Source organism: Rhipicephalus sanguineus, chromosome 11 (assembly GCF_013339695.2).
Source record: "Rhipicephalus sanguineus isolate Rsan-2018 chromosome 11, BIME_Rsan_1.4, whole genome shotgun sequence".
Lineage (NCBI taxonomy): Eukaryota > Metazoa > Arthropoda > Arachnida > Ixodida > Ixodidae > Rhipicephalus > Rhipicephalus sanguineus.
Genome location: NC_051186.1, coordinates 37,495,684 through 37,514,339, shown reverse-complemented (window position 1 = coordinate 37,514,339; position 18,656 = coordinate 37,495,684). Strand labels below are relative to the sequence as shown.

The 18,656-nt window shown below is 46.3% G+C and overlaps 2 protein-coding genes across 6 annotated transcripts in view; one reads left to right on the top strand and one right to left on the bottom strand.

The window, feature by feature from the left end:
- Positions 1 to 7,038, bottom strand: part of LOC119375625 (spectrin beta chain) — a 56,184-nt gene extending 49,146 nt beyond the window's left edge. For all 5 annotated transcript variants that reach the window (XM_037645842.2, XM_037645844.2, XM_037645846.2 and 2 more), the window contains exons 1-5: positions 6,775 to 7,038; positions 6,216 to 6,357; positions 5,974 to 6,125; positions 3,775 to 3,948; positions 319 to 491 (exon numbers count right to left, since the gene is read on the bottom strand). In XM_037645842.2, the coding sequence (XP_037501770.1) occupies positions 319 to 491; positions 3,775 to 3,948; positions 5,974 to 6,125; positions 6,216 to 6,351 (635 nt within the window). In that variant the 5' untranslated portion in view covers positions 6,352 to 6,357; positions 6,775 to 7,038. The remainder of the gene's footprint in view (positions 1 to 318; positions 492 to 3,774; positions 3,949 to 5,973; positions 6,126 to 6,215; positions 6,358 to 6,774) is intronic.
- Positions 7,039 to 7,160: 122 nt separating this feature from the next.
- Positions 7,161 to 18,480, top strand: LOC119375626 (mitochondrial ribonuclease P catalytic subunit). The gene is made up of 6 exons (XM_037645849.2): positions 7,161 to 7,635; positions 9,298 to 9,684; positions 11,498 to 11,542; positions 14,377 to 14,629; positions 15,680 to 15,819; positions 17,900 to 18,480. Exons 1-6 carry the CDS (start codon positions 7,244 to 7,246, stop codon positions 18,231 to 18,233), a joined length of 1,551 nt encoding a protein of 516 aa, XP_037501777.1. The 5' UTR covers positions 7,161 to 7,243; the 3' UTR covers positions 18,234 to 18,480.
- The last annotated feature ends 176 nt before the right edge of the window (positions 18,481 to 18,656 follow it).

The following is an 18,656-nucleotide window of genomic DNA, read 5'->3' as shown; positions in this document are numbered from 1 at the left end:
ATTCTTGACTAACATGTCGGCTTTGCTGGTTGAAGTTGCAGTTCACAGCAGCAAATCATTAATACACTGATGCTGCACAATGCTATCCCCATGACATGACAATGAATGAAAGAACAATGTTTTACCACTCCCCTTAGTATTGTCTGTTGACCCTGAGGGTATCATAAATAAATAAATAAGATAGATAAATAAATAAATAAATAAATAAATAAATAAACACAGACAGAAGCAATGACTATGGTAACAGTTAGTTTCAAACAGCTCCCACAATTTTCTGCCCACCAGAATGGGCACATGTTATATGCTAGATAATCTTACCTGTGCTTGTGAATGAGAGCATTGAAGGCCAGGCCATCGCGCCAGCTTGTTGTGAAATTGCGAACGTTAACATTGGGGTAGCCAGCTGTCTTCATCTGGCACCAGAGAAGCAGGGCGTCCTTTGCAGACTTGGTCTCCTGGTTATCGACCTGCTCGATTGTGATGTCTTGAATCTGCAGTAATGTGAATGAGAGCCATTTTAATGCTGATACTTTTTTGTGTTGCCTTTAAGCCACTGGCACAATAGTGCCCTTCACATGCACGCACGCGCACACACACACACACACAAAAGGCATAACCAAGAAGGCGAGAGAGGCTTATCTTCCTGCTCACACTTTCTACCAAAAAATATTGCACCATATATAAAGGAATGATATAGGTACAAGTTATGTAATTTGACATAAAGTTAGGTCTTCTAGTTTCATCCTGCATAAGACTATGTAATTGTAATACAGTAGGTTTAGCAGGCATGAGTCTGCTTACTACTCGGTGAGCAGAATGGTTATTTATGCATGTAGCACTGCTTGAGACTTGAACATGGCACGTTGCATGCCGAGAGGACAAATGCACACTATTATGCAAATGGACGAAACCTCGTGTTTGCAACATGTAATAAGTGTACAAGTGATTCCATAATAAGAATTGCATGTTGATACAGCTATACCAAAGAATTTGAGAGGTGATGCATTTTCGGGACTGCTCTATACCTTCGTGACCTCAACAGCAACGCTTGCCAAATACTAACTGGAGTACAGACGATTTTCCGCAGCTGGTTTGTTCAATCAAAACTAGATGGCGCCACTGCACCATGGCCTTCCCCCTGCCGTGGCCTTTGGCAGCGCTGCTCAATATGTCTCCATCTGCGCAGTGTCGTCTGCTCGGCGTCCCCATAGCGTCTGCACGCACGCGTTGGGCAAGTAAAAGCTAGCACACAGCAACGCTGGAAAAAAGCCAACATGGCGGCACCAGTGGACGGGGGTTCCTTCTGCCTCAAATTTATCACGTCGTTGTCCTGTGTAGCCCGTAAGTTCGAAACCTACGCATTTATTTGCTTTATATTTGCATTCTGAAGCTTCGAGAGCAATATATTCGTCGGTATCTTGCAGTGTTTCCAAGATTCATTCGCAAATTCTAGGAGACATGGCTTAGCAGGCATGGCTAAATAAACACAACTCTTCTCAATAATAAAGACAGAACATACCTGACGCTTGAGGTATGTTTTGTCTCCCCAGCGTGAGATGACACATTGCGATAGCTGATTTCGCCATTTATTTATTGCTGTCGGGACAGTGACCAAACAGCAAACGCAAGTTCAGATCGAAGCGGGCGGTCGTGTCTACATGGGCGCTGCCATGTTGACTTGTAACCCCAGCTACTGGCGGTTGCTAATACAACAATTAAAGGCATACGCCATAAATGCAAAGTAGAGTGAACATATCACGTATTGCTGTGGCGTAGTACGTACCAAGCAAATGCAAATGTCTCAGCTTATCAACTTTTAGGTGATTACATGTAGAACTATGTTTTGCTGTGCAAGCATGTGATTTGCTTACACCCAGCTGCAACCAGCTTGTGTGGCACGGCCACGGCCGCTTCGCTGGCCCAGTGCGTTGGCTAGGGGAAGGCCAGTTACGATCACGTGATCAAACATGGCCTCGCCCGTGCACCACTGCGAAAAATCATCTATACGTCGAAAGGACATGAATTCAACAAAGTTGTGAGTGAACTATGCGGTGCTACAAGTGAGTGGTGTGTAGTGCACTACGCTTGCTCGTTATACTAAGAATTCAATAACACTTCACTGTTAATTAGCGCAATACTACACAAGTGTTGAGTCAAACCAAACAGGTAATTCAAAACAAAAGGTTAGGTTACAGCATCTGTAAGCAGTGTTTCATTATTGAAACGCAGCCGACAACACGATGAATACATGGCTGCAATTTTTTTTTTCTGTTCCCTTACGTATCTGCACCACCGCATGTTTGACAAAAGCACTTCCTCAATCGAGTACATGAAATATGGCATGCTACAGCACGTACACGCATTTAATTATGTAACCAGGCTACAGGACATGCTCCAACAGGCACACACCGTCGTCACCCCACCCAATACAACCACGCAGGGAGGGGGAGGGCAATGGCCACACATAGCCGCATCACCTCGCCTTGACCTGTACGCTTCGGTGGGGCACTAGAATTTCAATAATTATTCTGATGCTACAGAGGAACCAAAAGGGGGCACTGCCGCCACATGCGTCTCATACAATAGGTGAGGGTAGTCCGAGAGCATGCAAAAACAGTGCACACACTTTAATAGTGTGTGCACCGTTCCCAATATGCACTGGAATTTCAGTACGCTGAAGCGTGTTAATTGAAGGTGACTTTGCTGCTGCTCTTCAATCGCTTGCAACTGTAAGACAATAACTCTTAGTACAGACCAGTGACCAGTGGACAGACCAGTGGTGTACTCCTAATGATTCGAAGATGACTATGCATTTCAAGCACAACAATGAACCGGACATGAGACATTAAAAGGTGACCTGACTAATATTCTTGGTCACGAAACTCTTACTATGAGCTTCTCACGTGCAAAAAGGAAGACTTACGCTACTGTTCACTGGATACGTCAAAAGCCTATTCACAAAGAAAAAGAATTAATTTAATTTTGAGGTTCTACGTGCCAAAACTGAGATATGGTTACGCAACATGCTGTGCTGAGAGCCCCTGGTTTAGTTTTGACTCCCCAGGTTTCATTATCGTGCACCTAAATTGAAGTAAATAGGCACTGGATTTTGCCATCGTGGAAATGCTGTCACTGAGGCCATGTACTCGAGCCATGTCCACATGGCTTAGCAGTGTAACACCATGGGTACTAATCGATCAGGGTTAGCGAAGTAACCTGGGAGCCGGAAGCATGTCACACTAGAATACATTACATAGCTACTGCCGTTACCTTGTCAAGAATGGCGAACAAATCAAAACCGAAAAGAAACTCAACTTTATACAGCCAGAAGGAGGAAGCTCAGACGAATCCATGTACTACCCATGATCGCCATACGCTGTTTTTTTTAAACTGATTTGTACAGCACAAAATACGAGACGGAAGACAGAAGCAGACACGGACAGCGCTCAGCCTTTCATTGTCTCATATTCTCATTCTTGGCTCGTCTGTTTAACAGAAGCCTCCGACTCTCAAATCAGCTGAGAGTCAGCGCTGTCCGTATGTGCGTCTTTGTCTTCCGTCTTGTATTTTGTGCTGTACAAATCAATTCAAAATGAATCAAGACCAACTAGCTCGGCTGTCCGTTTTGTTTTGTTATTGCCATGCTGGTTGAACTTTCACATCTGCAGCACCTGTAGACGCCAGTGCTACAGTTTCTTCTAGCAATTTTCATAGAAAAATGCATGTTACAGTCACAGCTATAGATCAGGTCAAGTGAATGGCGAGAGCACTGACCTGGAAACGCAAGATGATGGTCCAGATGAGACCCAGGGTGAGCCGCGAGTTGCCGTCGACAATGTCGTGCGATCCCAGGTTCTCAAGGTGGACACGCTGTTCCTTGAGGAAAGTCAGCGCCTTGTCCACGTTCTCCAGGCAGTGGATCTTCATCTTGCCCTTCGTTGGCTTTTGCTGTGTCGGGAAAACGCAAGCGCTCTTCATTCTGGCACACTAGGTCGGGGGTGAACGACCCGATCTATTGAGCTTGTCTACCCAAGTGGTGCCACCAAACGGGACGAGAGCAGACTAGGAACGTGAAGCAACACTAAGAGACATACAAAATGCACAAACAACTCAATGCACCTCATACACGTCTCAATCTCCTTTCTTGTCTTCTCCTGCATTATTTACTGCTATAACAACTAGCCCCACAGTATGTTTAAGTAAATATTTTTAAATATATGACGCTTAGGAGACGGTAGTGACATTAGGAAGCGTTGACTACTTCCTTCTCACAGATAATTCAATACAGAAAAGACCGCATGCACAAAAAAAGATTGCACAAAATTGCACCCAAAGTAGTAATCTCATACAAACTAATTCCATAAGGAAAAAACAAGCATAGAAGCACGAAGACCGCTTACACAGACACAAATTGATCCAAATGGGCAGCTACAGGCTTTGATATGATAGCATAATGTATATCTTGAAAATGCATGTGTCAAGGGAGCTATTTTGATATATAAAACTTTGAGAGTGCAAACAAACGATACCAACTAGCCCACCTAACTACAATGTTACAAGGGAGCTATGGTGGTGCCTACACTAATGTACATAAACAAAGTTTTCAAATATGTGGGATTCATGCCATAGCTCAGACCATAGTGGAGGTGATCAAAACTAGCTCATAACGTTATTGCTACCATTTTTCAGAAAACCCCTAGAAGGCTGCTGTCTTGTGACTGACATTGCAGGGTAATAGAATGAATAATCATGCACACAATATTCGGAAAGCAAACTGAGGATGTGAAACAACATAGCTTGTTTAATTTAAGAAGGCAACCATAGCTACATTTGCTAGTGCAAAGTGATTCTGTAGGGGCCTATGTGTTTCCACGCTCATGATTTTTCTAAGTAGGCACTGAAGTCTTCCCTTGAATGAAATAGGCTTTAATCTGTACGTACGAAAAATCCGCTCTCTCTTATACATATAAACATGCTTAGCTAGTCCTATAATAAACAAAACTTCTTGTAACTTTCAGATAGCCAGTGCAGTTTTTACTAAGATGGTTCGTTGATGTCTCTGGTGTGCCTATCTCTTCTTTCGTGCCAGCTTCAAGAGCGTGACACGTTGCAACATGGTCTCACAGATTACACTAAATCTGATTATTATAATTACACTCATCACAAGTAAAAATCTACACCTGACGTTTTTGTAAAGGAGATGTCCTCCGAGCTAATAACTTTGCCAAAGCTAGTGTGTGGTCTTCATTGTGTGTCGTGTAAGTCAGACCCTTGCACACGGCACAAAATGCATTTTGCCTAAGTCTACTACATGCAAGTAACCTCAAGGGAAATACCATTAAACAGTTACCAGAGATATGCTGCTATGCAGGATATGATGCATTTCCATTAAACTCCAAAGCATACTTTTGCAGAATACAAGTACAAATTCTTGGAACCCCTTCACAGCTTGGCCATCATCTCATGTGCACTTTCTCAAGGTACTCGAAAAACGACAAATGACATCATTGCTGAACATTTACATTCTTTGTAAGTTCCTCAATGCATACAGCTACAATGCTGTGCTCAAGTTTAGTTAGCTGCCACATGATGCCTCTATCAGACCGAAGTTCCAAAGTCGCTTGCAATGTGCTTAACAAATTGAAAGTATGAACTAGAGCTTAAGTAAGGGTAGCACAGCGCTGCCAATGCTACCAATGTCAACACAAAGCTATAGTTTCTGAATTTAGTCGAAACCCCATAAGGTACGTGTACCTTGGGGCTCTGTCAAGGACAATACCGAAAAATACACCCTCAACGAGAACGGTTCGTAGACAAGCTGAGTAAAAGGGATACAAAACGTGCACGAATGCTTGGCTGACTTTCTTGCACGGTAATTTCAGTCACTGAGAAGTTTGGTTACACCTCCCGCAGAAGAGCGAAACTTGACTGCATCACCGCGAGGAAAGTTGCTAAGTTTGAAGGATTCCTTACCAGTTTCTCTCCGGAGAGAATCTCGAGCAGCTTGATGAGCATCTTTCCGTCGCGCATATCCGTGGTCAAGTCGGTGATGCGACAGTTCGCTCGTACTAGGTGCGAGTTGACCCACTTGCAGAAGGTTTTGCGTTGCACCATCTCACGCTCCTCTGCACGAAAGAAACATAACATCGTGTGTGATCGAAACCCCGCGCATGGTCAGGTTTAAGGGGGGTGTGAGAAGTCGCAGCCGCGCCCACCTGCCAAGGCCTTGATGCGCGACCGTTCGAAAAGTCGCGAGGAGCTGTTGCCGCCGTCGTAGTCGTAATCGTCCATCTCCTGGGCGTTGGTCGTGCTGGGGTCCCAACGGAGCCCCACGGAGATGTCCGTGGTCATGCTGACCTGCGGTGCACAAAAAGGCAGCGCGCACCGGCAAGGTCAATCAAGCCCCCGGCGCTAGCTGTCCGCGCCCGGCTCAGAGAGAGGCACCGCGGTGGGGGCCGGAGTACGGGCGAAACACCGGACCTCGCCCCGCAGTCCTAACCCTCGACGACGCCGAGGGCGTCGGCGGCGGCGCGCCGCGCCGTCGACACACCCCGTGTCTGACATTTGGCTGACCGTAGAAGCGCCGATGGCCGGCGACATCTGGAACAGCTTAGGAGACCGGCCGCGAGCCTTCGCGGCACACGGCGGTCTGCTGCTGTTCCGAGAGTGAAACCTACGACCGCCATGTTTGATGCGGGGATGTACCGAGACGCGGCGATAGCTCGCTCGTTCCGCGTCCGCCAGGAAGACGACGGGCGAGGAAAAAAATCTTACCGTTGGTCCTGGGACGCGGTTATCCGACTGCGGCTCACGGAAGAGAGTCCAATGCTCCGACTATCCGGCCGCCGCGATCCGGCCACTCCCGTCAATGGTCGTGATGAGCGTTTCCGTAGGTGGTGGTGGCAGTGTGCGGGGGAGAGGAGGAAGGACGACTCCGGCGGGATGGCGCGGCGACCCCGCCCTGCACGCGACGCGACGCGCGCCTCGCCGCCACCGCGAGTCGCCACGCGCGATCAATATAAAGCACCAGCTGCAAACCTGAGGACGGGCTTTTGTGGAGGGCCAGCCGGATTTGCTCGTGGTGTGAGAAAAAAAAATAATAAAGTGAAAACTTGATTCGTGCTTGGCGCGCAACGTTTCGTGAGAGGTTTCGCAACGTTCAAAGGGCTGGCTAGCCTGCCGGCTTTCGTCGCCGCTTCGGTTGGAAGCGTGCGCTTCGAGCGGGTTTTGGCGTTTAAAGAGCATGGCGGCGGTGTGGCGCCGGTGTTTTGCACGGTTGGCGTCCGCCGCGTGCGCTAGGAAGACGGCGGCATCCCATCCGCACTTCCACGGCGGCGTCCGAAAAGCTGACGAACTTTACGCGCGAGTCGTCGAGTACGCGGCCGGTCGGCCGCTGTCGCCGAACGACTGGGAGCGTTTCGAGCGACAGCACAACCCGGACATGCGGCCTCCGTTCCGCGGCCAGCTCATGAGCTGCCTGGCCACGAGGAGAGAGCACGAGATGGCTCACTCGCTACTTGAGTATGCGGAAGGCGTCGCCGGAGGTGTGACGCGCACGTTGCTCGCCCACTACCTGGCGCTCTGCTCGACCGAGCAGCAAGCGGACGCGTGTTTGCGTAGAATCCTCGAGTCAAGGTATATGTGTCGCCGACGCTTCCGCGCGCCTCGCCACTAGTTCAGAAGTGTCGTCAAAACTCTTGTGATAATTAATGGTATATCGTTGGCATATCGGCATTCGACGGTCTAGCCGCACTTCGATCGCTGTAGCACAACGTGCATGCTTGCGCATTAGTTCGCACATTTAAGACGCGCTGTCGGATTATTAAGGGTTGTAAATGTAACGTTTCTGAAGACACGTGCCAATTGTTTGTTTCCTGGAATCAGCTGACACCGTTGGCGTAGCCATGGGGGGAGGGGTTGAGCCCCCTCCTCCCAAATTTTTCAATGTTGCATGTGTATTTATACACATGCAACAAACGCATGCACGAACATACACAATGGGACGGGTAACACTCCCCCCCCCCCCCCCCCCCCAAAAAAAAAAAGTTTTCTGGCTATGTCCTGACAGACACCTCTGCCTAGGTAGCTAGTGGCCTATCCTGGAAGGTGCATTACTACGTTAGAGCCGTAAAAATCAGAAACTGTAAACTTGACTGCATGCTGTGTCTTGTACATGCCTTGATTAGTGTGCTAACCATGCACCGTTTTACAATTGATTACTTTTTTTTTTGGTTGCCTAGTTCGTTTTGAGGAGTGCCACATAATTGTGTGATGATCTTAGAGAAACAATTCCACAGAATGCCCGGTCTGTTGGAAACAATGGAATTGTATAGTTTCTGTATACAGAGAAAAAAGCTGCAAGATGCAAAATAGTTTCTGAAGGCAGTGTCTATTCAGAATACAGCGTTTTTCTTGGCACCTCGTGTGATGTTTTTGCCACAGGTTTCTTGAATGAGAGATGATTAGATGCTGTCAGGAGACGTAAAAGTGTTTTTGAGTAGGTGAAAAGACTGCACGAACTAAGATGATGGCCACGCTGTGCTGGCACACAAAAGGTTTTCAAAGTAGCTGCCTGCCATATTCGAAATGCAGTGATTGCATAGAAGTTATGTTCACAAAACTCTCCAGACAGGCCTCGAAATATGCCCCTCTACAATCTGGCAGTGCCTTGTGGCGACTCATACAGAACATTCCAATCTGTTAGGTTTGAATGAAAAACTGAATCACCAAGTGTACTTTTAACATTTGGTCATTAACATGAAAACTGCATTCCTTAAAGAGAGAGGGGGGTGAATAAGGCAAGGCAGGGAGGTTAAATACACTTTGTCCAATTTGCTACCCTACATGTGAGTAGGGGGAACGAAGAGTAATAGAGAGAGAGAGAGAAAGCATGCATAAGTGCAGATGGTTCTGAATTGCTGAATTATACTTTTAACATTAGGTCATTAACACTGAAAACTGTGTTTCTAGACAGAGAGGGGGCTCAGTAAGGAAAGGCAAGGGAGGTTAAATAGACTTTGTCCATTTTGCTACTGTACACGGAGGGTGGGGAATTAGGGAGTAATAGACAGAAGGCTTGCATAAGTGCGGATGACTCACAATTATTGTGCATGGCGCAGCCTAAAAGAAATCGATGGAACCATTTATCATCTGTGTTTGCATTTTGGAGTGTACTGCTGCTAGGATAAAATCAAGTTTGCCAGCTTCGCCACTCTTGCACAGCTCACTGTTCACAAATGCCTCTCCACACAAAATGCAAGCAGTGCTAACTTAGTGACCCCTTGCTGTTTCACACAGCGGTGGCCTGCTGGACAGTCAAACACGAAACCTGGTGGTGAAGTCCCTGTGCCAAACTCCTTTGTGGAAGAGAGCCACGGAGCTCCTTGACGAGCCCGAGGCAGCTCCCGAACCAGTCAATGCAGTGGCAGTCGCGTGCTTTCAGCACTGCGACTTCCCCGCGGCTTGGGACTGTCTCGAGCGTCTGCGGCGCTCGCAACAACCCCTTCGCATCTTCTCTTCCACGATGGAGGCTTGCCTCGAAGCTGCTCGTGTGTTGGCACAGAGCGGCGACCGTCTCAGGCGGGGCGTCAACTCAGTCGACCACCTTCTGATGTACTTAGCCTCCTGTAGCCATGGCCCACTGCCCTCATCACTAGTGCTGAGCTTGTCGAGCTTCTACAACGAGTGAGTTGAGAATAGCTAAGCCAAAGCAGCAAATCAGCATCATCTTAAAAACAGCACAGCAACACGAGGACAAAGGGAGACATAATGGAATGGGCGCAGACTTGCTACGGAGAAGTTTATTAAAAAGAACACATACTTTTATACATGATCATTTCACATGCACTCTGAAATCATTATACATAAACAAGGGTGAAAACGAAACATCCACATCATTCTACCGCTTGAATGTCAATACTGTGTGCGAGAAAATCCTAATCACCATAAGATGTCTGAAGATGACTTGGCTCGCTCTGTGACAGTGACACTAATGGATGGCTAACGCACAATCACATTGTGTCTCCCTTCGTCCTTGTGTCGCTGCACTGTTTTTAAGATGAATCCTAACCAACTCACCCAATTGTCTATTCTACTAAACATTATCATTGGCCTGAACACCCACAGCAGGGCAAAGGCTGCTCCCATTTTCCTCCAATTAACCTGGTCCTGTGCTTGCTGAAGCCTGTGTTATTCCCGCGAGCTTCTATAATCTCATCTGCCCTACCTAACTTTCCACCTCCCCCTGGCACGCTTGCCTTCTCTTGAAATCTGCTGTTAATCTTAATGACCAGCGGTTGTCTTGGCTTCTCGCTACATGCCCCCTGCCCATGGCCATTTCTTTTTGATTTCAATGAGAGTGTCCCTAACGTGCATTTATAGCAACATATAGGGCCACTATAAAGAAATATAGCTTGAGCTCTATTTTTGTGATATACCGTTACACTACAAGACTAAGAGGAGGCCATCGTAAGTTGGAAAAGATGCACCGATGAAAGACAGGTAAGGACATTGCCTTGAAGCTCCTGTGCTAGCGCGTTATTTCCAACCATCTTTGGAGTATGTTGATGGTGCTCTTTTCATTCTGAAGGGGTGGCTGTACTCTGTAAGCACCTACACATGTACAGGCTGTGGACCTCTTCATAAGTTAGTGCTGTTGTTCAAGATCGCATGAACATGACAGATTGAGAGAGACATGCTCGGATCCCCGGACGCTTCATTACCTCACTACACTTAAAGGGACACTAAAATGAAACAATGAATCGGTTTAGATTGATACATTTTACTCTGAAAACTTTAATGTCGTAAACTTCATCATCCTAGCTTCAATTATAAAGGAGAAAATCAAACTCATAGTTTCGCGCTGAAATCGCCATGAATGACATAACGGATTTCTAAATGTATTTTTCGTGCTTCGCCGAATGCCTGTAACGCCAGTCAAGAAAGCAAAGACCTTCTCGAAACGCGGAAGGCCAAGCTCGTCTCAGAAGATCTGGACTAACAACAACGTCTCGTCGCTAGGGCAGGCAGCAAAGGCCAGAGGTTTCCTGGAATGAGAAGACCTCCCACCTAGGGTAGAAGCGGGACTAGCACCATGATACCGTTTCGAACAATAAACGTTGATTCCTCCTCCTTGGCAACATTGGCTCAATGAAATTTCCTGAAACTTACTATGTTCAGCCTCTGTCCCCCTCAGAGGACAATGTACTTCATTTTTACAGATTAGGAACTACGTAGGCCCTAGTAGATGCCGTCAGAATCGAGGATGTCATGGCGATTGGTGCGAAAATTTCAAGGTGGCATCGCCACCCGCACTTTCTTTTTGCGCATTTTCTCACTTACCGAACGTCTTCTTGCGGCAAGCATGGTGATTTTGGTGTTCTGAAAGAGTAATTTACTAACAAGAAAAAACACATTTTCTCTTTAGCGTTTCTTTAAGTGAATAGCTGACTCACCGCAAAGCAGTCACTTGGACTAACACTCCTGCAAAATTTTCCAGTTGGGCCCTTCCCGAATGGAGCAGTGGACCTGCCACAATTTCCAGGTGAGCCTCACTGCACGCTTTCCTTTCCTTCGTCAACATTTGGGCTCCATATTATCAAAATGTGAGATGTCTCTGTGGCAGCATTTGCACGGCACATTTTAGGAAGCATGAAAGTGTTCCCCAAAGTATGCGTTCTGACAGGCTGTTTCAGCTCATGCTATAGCATCATGAATGTACCGTATGTAATGGATGGATTTGAAGCAGTGGGAAGTAATGTATCAAGAGACCCAAAAAGTTTGCAAGCATAGAGAAGCTAAAACGGCAAATACAGTGGAATCTCGTTAATACAATTCTCCGTAATAGGTTTCTTGGTTTCTTACGTTTTGTTTTTCTTTTTTTCCTTGCCAATATCCCATTGGCTAGGAAAACTTGCCGGTGGTCCCTTCCAGCGGCAAGTTATCTTTTCGTCCACTTTGCTTTCTTCACAATTACATCATAATTACTACAAATAATATCCCCTATACTTTCCTTGGCTTTCCTATTTGTTAGTTCTAATTAATGCTGTGTCTAGCAAAGGAAAAGGAGCCCTTAAAATTCCCCTTCTGTCATTCATATATAGGAGCAATGTATTTTAATGCGTTAATGCAATCACGTTTTCATGTGATATTAGATAATACAACTGCAGAACTGGGTCTTTCCTTGTATGTATTGAGTATAATGCTTGTAACCGATACTCCAGTTTACTGGCATTAACATTCCAACGACCTCATGAAAAACGTGTTACACGCCCACAGCCATGCAGATTCCGCAGCAGCAGCACCACGAAGAAATCACCACCTTGAAAGAGTGTAGAGAGCCAGAGTGTGGATTCGAGTGGTGCTACTTCGTGTAATGCGTTACATGGAGCAGTATCGCTTGACGCCACACGAACATTTGCTGTTGAGTAAACGAAAACAAGCACGCCTGTTTTTCATAATTTTAAAAGCTTGCTCTGGACAATACAATGTTCGTACTATCTATTTTACCTTCCGGTTCTCATGGTGTTAGCAATGAGATTTCACTGTAACCTGCGGTGTTATGCCTAGAAGAGTTGTAGGCGACAGGAACTATGCGCAATTCAATCAAGTCAGAAGGTTTTACAATACAAACATACCTAGCATTCTTCCACACTGTTTTGGTAGCTAGCAAGTGCCTGTGAACATAACATATCCGACTAAAGGCAGGGCTCTTCACAAGACACTTATTTTGCCAAAGTTTATCATTACCGTTGTTGCCAAATAATCTTGTTTACTGGTGCCGAAATCTGGATGGACTTACTTGTGAACGCACAGCCATCCGCTACAAAGTTTTTTTTTACCTCACCTGAATAAGTATTTTCATGTACAAATATTATTACCTTGTAATATTAAATAGCAAACATATGTGTACTGTGTCTACGTGTACAAACATATTAAATTCTTTAGTGGACTGCATTGCGTAATTTGGTCAAGTGAAATCAATGTAGCTCCCAATATTGTTTTTTCCCAAAAATGCTCTGTGGTACACCATATAAAAGTGAAATTTCTTGCTGTACTCTTCATATGATATCACACATTTTTAGTTGCCTGTTCATCTACTGTACTTCCTGTGTGCCATAAACCACTTAGCTATTACTTCAAGTCAAAGCACCAGACGTGGTCCACATGGTGTTTTGTCTCTGTTTGTATAACTTAATGAAATAGTCTCATCTGTATGTGGATGCATTTGGCTATGCCTGGTATCACATAACCTGGAATGGTGCACTTTAGTGTATGCCGCGGTAGTGCAACCCTCACAGTCGAGTGAGGGCACAGGGCCAGTTCGGGAGGCCAGTAACCACCTGTTGTCCTGACCAGCAGGCAATTTAAATATATAGTATATATACAATCTAGTGGTTACATAGTAAACGAAACATATAATGAACAGTGAAAAAAATGCAAGGTCAGGAATTAAAAGCGGCTGAGAAAGCAGCTTGAGGGGATTCCTGACCCCGACATTGTGGCACGTACTGTCCGCAATAAGAGAAAGGAAAATACATGTTCACACCAAGAAATAACAATAATAATAAATATTTAAATAAAATGAATAAAAGTAAAGATCAGCAAACAATGAAAGACAAAATATACACGTATCAAACATATAAAGAGAAAAAAAGAATATTCACGTGTAATCAAGCCAGGTATGCGAAATACAGGTCAAATGTATTCGCATGGACAGTAATAAAGAACAGAAAAATACAAATAGATGCTCATCACAACAAAAGGTAAAACAGGAAAAATAGTAAATACATATATATTGTCTGTAATGATGAATAAGTAAAAAAAATTCATAAACATGCTCATTCTGTACGTGTACAGTTAGCCAAGGGCCATGTCTCTACTTAACTGTGTTTCCATCGTTCAGTTGAGATCAGCTTCACTACCAGCCATGGTGGTCTAGTGGTAGTGGTGCTCGACTGCCAAGCCGAAGGTCGTGGGGTTGAATCCCGGCCAAGGTGGCTGCATTTCGATGGAGGCGAAATGCTAGAGGGCCGTGTACTTAGATCTTAGTGCACGTTAAAGAACCCCAGGTGGTTGAAATTTCCGGAGCCCTCCACCACGGCGTCCCTCACAATTATATTGTGGTTTTGGGGCATAAAACCCCAACAATTATTATTATTATATACAGTAGACTCTTGTTAAATGAAACCTGAAGGGACCAGGAAAATGTGTTTCGTTTATCCTTATATAGTACTAGATTAGCTTCGTTATTGTTGTAGTCGTTGTCGGGAGTAGACGTGAGTATTTCCTCTTGGTGGCGGCTGTCGGGACGATTTGTATCTGGCGGCTGGGCTGGGAATGAATCACGCAGCCGGCCCCCGGCGTGCTGTCCGGCAGGGTTGGCCTCTGCGACCGGTGCGGACGCCGGCTCGAGATGCACGGCCTCAGCGATGCCGAATGGGAGGAGCTGCGTCGAGGTGTCATGGAACGGTGCCTTGTGGGTGACGACCCCTACCTGAGCAGCAACCCTCGAGAGTTAGCCAAGTTCCGGGATTTCCTGGAGCATGCTTCCGCCTACGACGTGGTCTTGGATGGACTCAACGTAGCACTCTCCAAGGGCAGTGCCAGCCAGCGGGACAGAGCTCAGCAGGTGAGCCATGTGTTACTAACGCAACAGATTTTGATGCTAAGGTTGTCCACACTACAGGGTCTGTCTGTAAAGTAGTAATTGCAGCATGAGAATCACTTTGGAAGTGGTGTATCGATGGCCAAGAGCACTAGTATTTTGAAGGATCTTAATAAGATGTACTGATCGGATCAATAAATTCTCCTTACCAGACCCAGTCCCGTCACTTTACAGACAGACCCTGTACATAATTACCTACTTGTCTTTATAGTTACTTTTGTTGGTTACAACTGCACTGAAGCAAGCAGACAATGAAGCTACTGAAAGTATAGGGGAAGTGGTGCTCACAGGGCTGATGTCGTACACATACCTCAAGAATGCAAGAGTGTCTGTGGAAGGGACAGCTCCTGCGATAGCTTTGTGGCAAGAGCACTGCACATGTAATGCGGAAGGTGCAGGTTCGACTACCACCTGCGGCAAGTCATTACTTCGTTCATTTTCATGTCCCTTTTCTGTACTACACTCGACGACAACAGAAGAATGTCTGTACAAGCTCTGTCGATAAACACATGAAGAGAGTTAGTTGTCTGTGCTTGGCCAATATGAACACCAAGCTTGCTGTAAAATCAAAGTTCGTTGTTCTTAGCTCAAGTGTTACCTTTGGCAGAACATCGACATGTAGATCTCCAATAAGCTTTGCCAGGATGTTCCAAGTTTCATCCTGAAAGCCGCAACATCAAGATGTACAATGAAATAAACTGTCTTAACTGCCCCAAAGCATTAGACATCGCAGAAATGAGCCAAGCTGTACATCGTTGGTCTTTCGCTAACTATCGGCACAAGCCTGTTTGTAAATCTTAGGTTGTCGCTCACTACTATATCTCTACATTCTAAATAAAAGCATTTCGTTTGCTTCGTATATCGGTAAACAGGCCACTTAGGACATCTTGTGAAGGTCTGTTATAGACGTAACGTGGCTAAACTTCTAGAATCTTGCTGTGAGTAAGGCCCCTCGAGCACATTTGGCTTTCCTTTTTTTTTTTGGCTTGTGCGAAATTAGGTCCTCTTTTCCAGTTGCTGAAGGCAGTGCAGTACTATGCCGTAAATAAGAAACAGACAGTGCTGCTAGTGGGACGCAAGCACTTGCTCCAGTGGCCTGCCGACGTCATGGACCGAGTTTGGAAGCACTGCCTCCGATACTTGGCCAATGACACGTGAGTTTGGCTCTACTCCATGCAAACATTAATTACTCAAACTGGCCCGTGGCGTTGTAGCGATTGCACTTCAAGTTTACAACCTTATTTCAAACACGGAAATGTTTATGAAATTCTTCCACATATAGTCAAGGAGTGGAATACATTACACGAACACATCTTCATTTCTGATAGGGTGTTTCAGCATGCCATTGAGTATTTGATATGTGTATCTTAGAGCTTTCTTTGGTATACACCAGAGCACGCCTGTCTCGCACCCAGGCTGCTGGCGAGCCGAGCGGATACTCTCGCACCCAGACGCCGGGCTGATCGGGCTGCCAAGGCACGCGCAGGCTGCACCAATTAAACAGGGCAAGCTGCAGTTCTGAGGCTTTAAAGTGCGAAGAAGTACCCGTTCACGCCGCTTCTGCGTATAAGAGCTCGTCTGGGCACTACTGCGTTGTCTTTGGATGCCAAAACAAGCAGCTCAAGAAGAGGATATTAGCGTTGTCTGCGACGATTACGACACGCCACGGAAATAGTGACGGTGCGGTGTTTTCAGCTTCGCCGCGAGTGGATAACTGTGATTCAAGCAAAAAAAAAAAAACTAGGAGCCGAGTGAAAATGCGCGAGTAAGTACACTAACTGTGTGTATTCTGCAGTGTGATGCCCACCTATTTCATTTTGCGAACCCAATTTGCGTGACACGCAGCTGGGTTGAATGCAGGCGCGAGCATTGTGTGGGGGTGAACTTCATATCTTTGAGTGTTTCTTTTGACGAAAATCTAGTGCAAGGTAGTGCTTTCAAGCACAAGCAATCAGCATGCTTTGCCACTTTCAACGTAGTATTAAGCTTTAGTGCTTTTGATGGCATCCACGCCTTCGAGATTTCGTCTTCAAAAGGTAATAAATGGCACGGTGCTCCTCAACAGCTGGCCAGAATTTCGTGCTTTCATTTCAGTGTTTGATTTCCCCAAATTTATTTGGACACGAGGCATCCAGCTGCACATAATACATATATTGGCACGTAACGTAAGTAAGCAGTACTCGCGTCAGTGTCCTTTACGTCGCAGGCGTAGCTAACCGGCTTAACTAAGAGTAGCACAGTTTCGCTTGTAAAGCACTATCGTTACAAGAATAAAATCGCGGAGGTAGCTTCCAAAAGAGATCGCTAAAAGATACTGCAGGTTATACTCTATGATAGCACGCATTTGTGAGCAAGACTCATTATTGTAAGAGCGCTCGTGATCTTCCTATTATTCGCTCTTGCTCTTAACATTGTGCATGTATGTATGATGTATAAATTGATCCTGTACATGCTCAATTATGTTCAAGTTCACACTACCACTGCGTTAACATTAACATGTGTACGAATGAAGGAACGGGAACTTTGAGGGCTCGTTACTTTGTTTGGCTCGTTTATTTGTTTTCATTAAGGTTAACGTATGTTGTTTCAGTGTAACATTTATGTAACACTACCTCCACGGTCTTGGCTGCAAGACGTTCAAAGTAAAAAGATTGTGCGCAGCATCAGCTGACATAACGTCGCGAAGGCTGATTAAACAGTGGAGCTAGTGGCATCAGCGCAGCTTTCCTCCGCTTTCGCCAACGCTCTGCATGCCCAGGAAGGGCATGCAGAGTGAGAGGACATGTGCTCGAGCATGCGCTACCATTGGTCGACTCCTTTCACCGGCATAGCCAATCACGCTCCTGCTCTCTCCTCCTCTCCACACCACCTGCTCTACTTTCGCTATAGCTTAGCCTTTGCTCTCCACCTCTCTACCCAGCTTCATCCTCTCCACATCGCTACCCTTTCTCTGCCAGGCTCAACTCTATTAGCTAGGCTTCACTCTCACCCACATAGCTTTACCCATGCTCTCCCGCTCATCAGGCTTCACTCTCACAGCCGGGCTAGAGTGTGTGGACAACGGATCCTCAGGGATTTACCTTGGCGCTTTAAACAGCTCTGCTGTTAAAGAATTACCCCCCCCCCCCACCCTTGGCAGCATTCATGTCTTGTGCACCGTAGTTGGAATTCGCATTCAACTGTAGTACAACTTTGTCAATCAATACTGAACGTATATTTATTTGTATGTCGCAGGTCGCACGACGACCCATTCGTGCTGTATGCAGCACTCCACGGGGGACCGGGCACACTCGTAGTGTCACGCGACCTCATGCGACAGCACCGGTTCCGTCTCAGCGATCCGAGGCTCCAGGAGCTGTTCATGTCCTGGCAACAGACGCACCAGGTGGAATGGAGGGGCGCTCCCACATCCACGACGGTCTCGCACAAAGTGACGGTGCAGGGAAGTTCCGCCAACGGCTGGCACGTTCCGCACGCGGAGGAGAATGGCACAGTTGAAACTAGCACTGTGGTGCAGTGGCTTTGCATCGCTCCTGCGACCATTCTTCGATCGTCCAAGTCTGTTTAGAACTCTCCGTAGGACTTTGGTGTTCATGTCACGCAAAGCAGTGCCGGCATGGTTATCGGAACTAATGATAGCAGGGGGGGGGACTAAGCTTGAGAATCGGGATACTATTTGAGCGGCACACGTGTTTTTGCCTTGGCCACAAGTCTTGAGCATAAGAAAGCCGAGATCGAGTCAAAGTTCTGGCCAGCAAACATTGTCAGTTTAAGTCTTCCGTGAGCAATGAGCACAACCCGGCAGTTGAGGAGAATTGGGGAATGTTCAAGAGGGGAGTGGGGGAGGGTCGGTTTGCGGGTTAGTAATACTGAAGCATTAACAGATCAGACAGGCGCCGAAACAGATAGACCTGCGGGTATCTGAACCGAGATCGGGCCAGAGTTTCGGCTGGCGAACGTAACCGCTTCGGGTCTTCCGGCAGCAGCGAAC

Bases quoted from the DNA above. Each gene is read 5' to 3' on its own strand.
- LOC119375626 (XM_037645849.2), top strand. From the start codon at position 7,244: ATGGCGGCGGTGTGGCGCCGGTGTTTTGCACGGTTGGCGTCCGCCGCG. The intron at 9,685-11,497 runs GTGAGTTGAGAA...AAAATTTTCCAG, and splicing joins TTGTCGAGCTTCTACAACGA to TTGGGCCCTTCCCGAATGGA. The intron at 11,543-14,376 runs GTGAGCCTCACT...GCTGTCCGGCAG, and splicing joins GGACCTGCCACAATTTCCAG to GGTTGGCCTCTGCGACCGGT.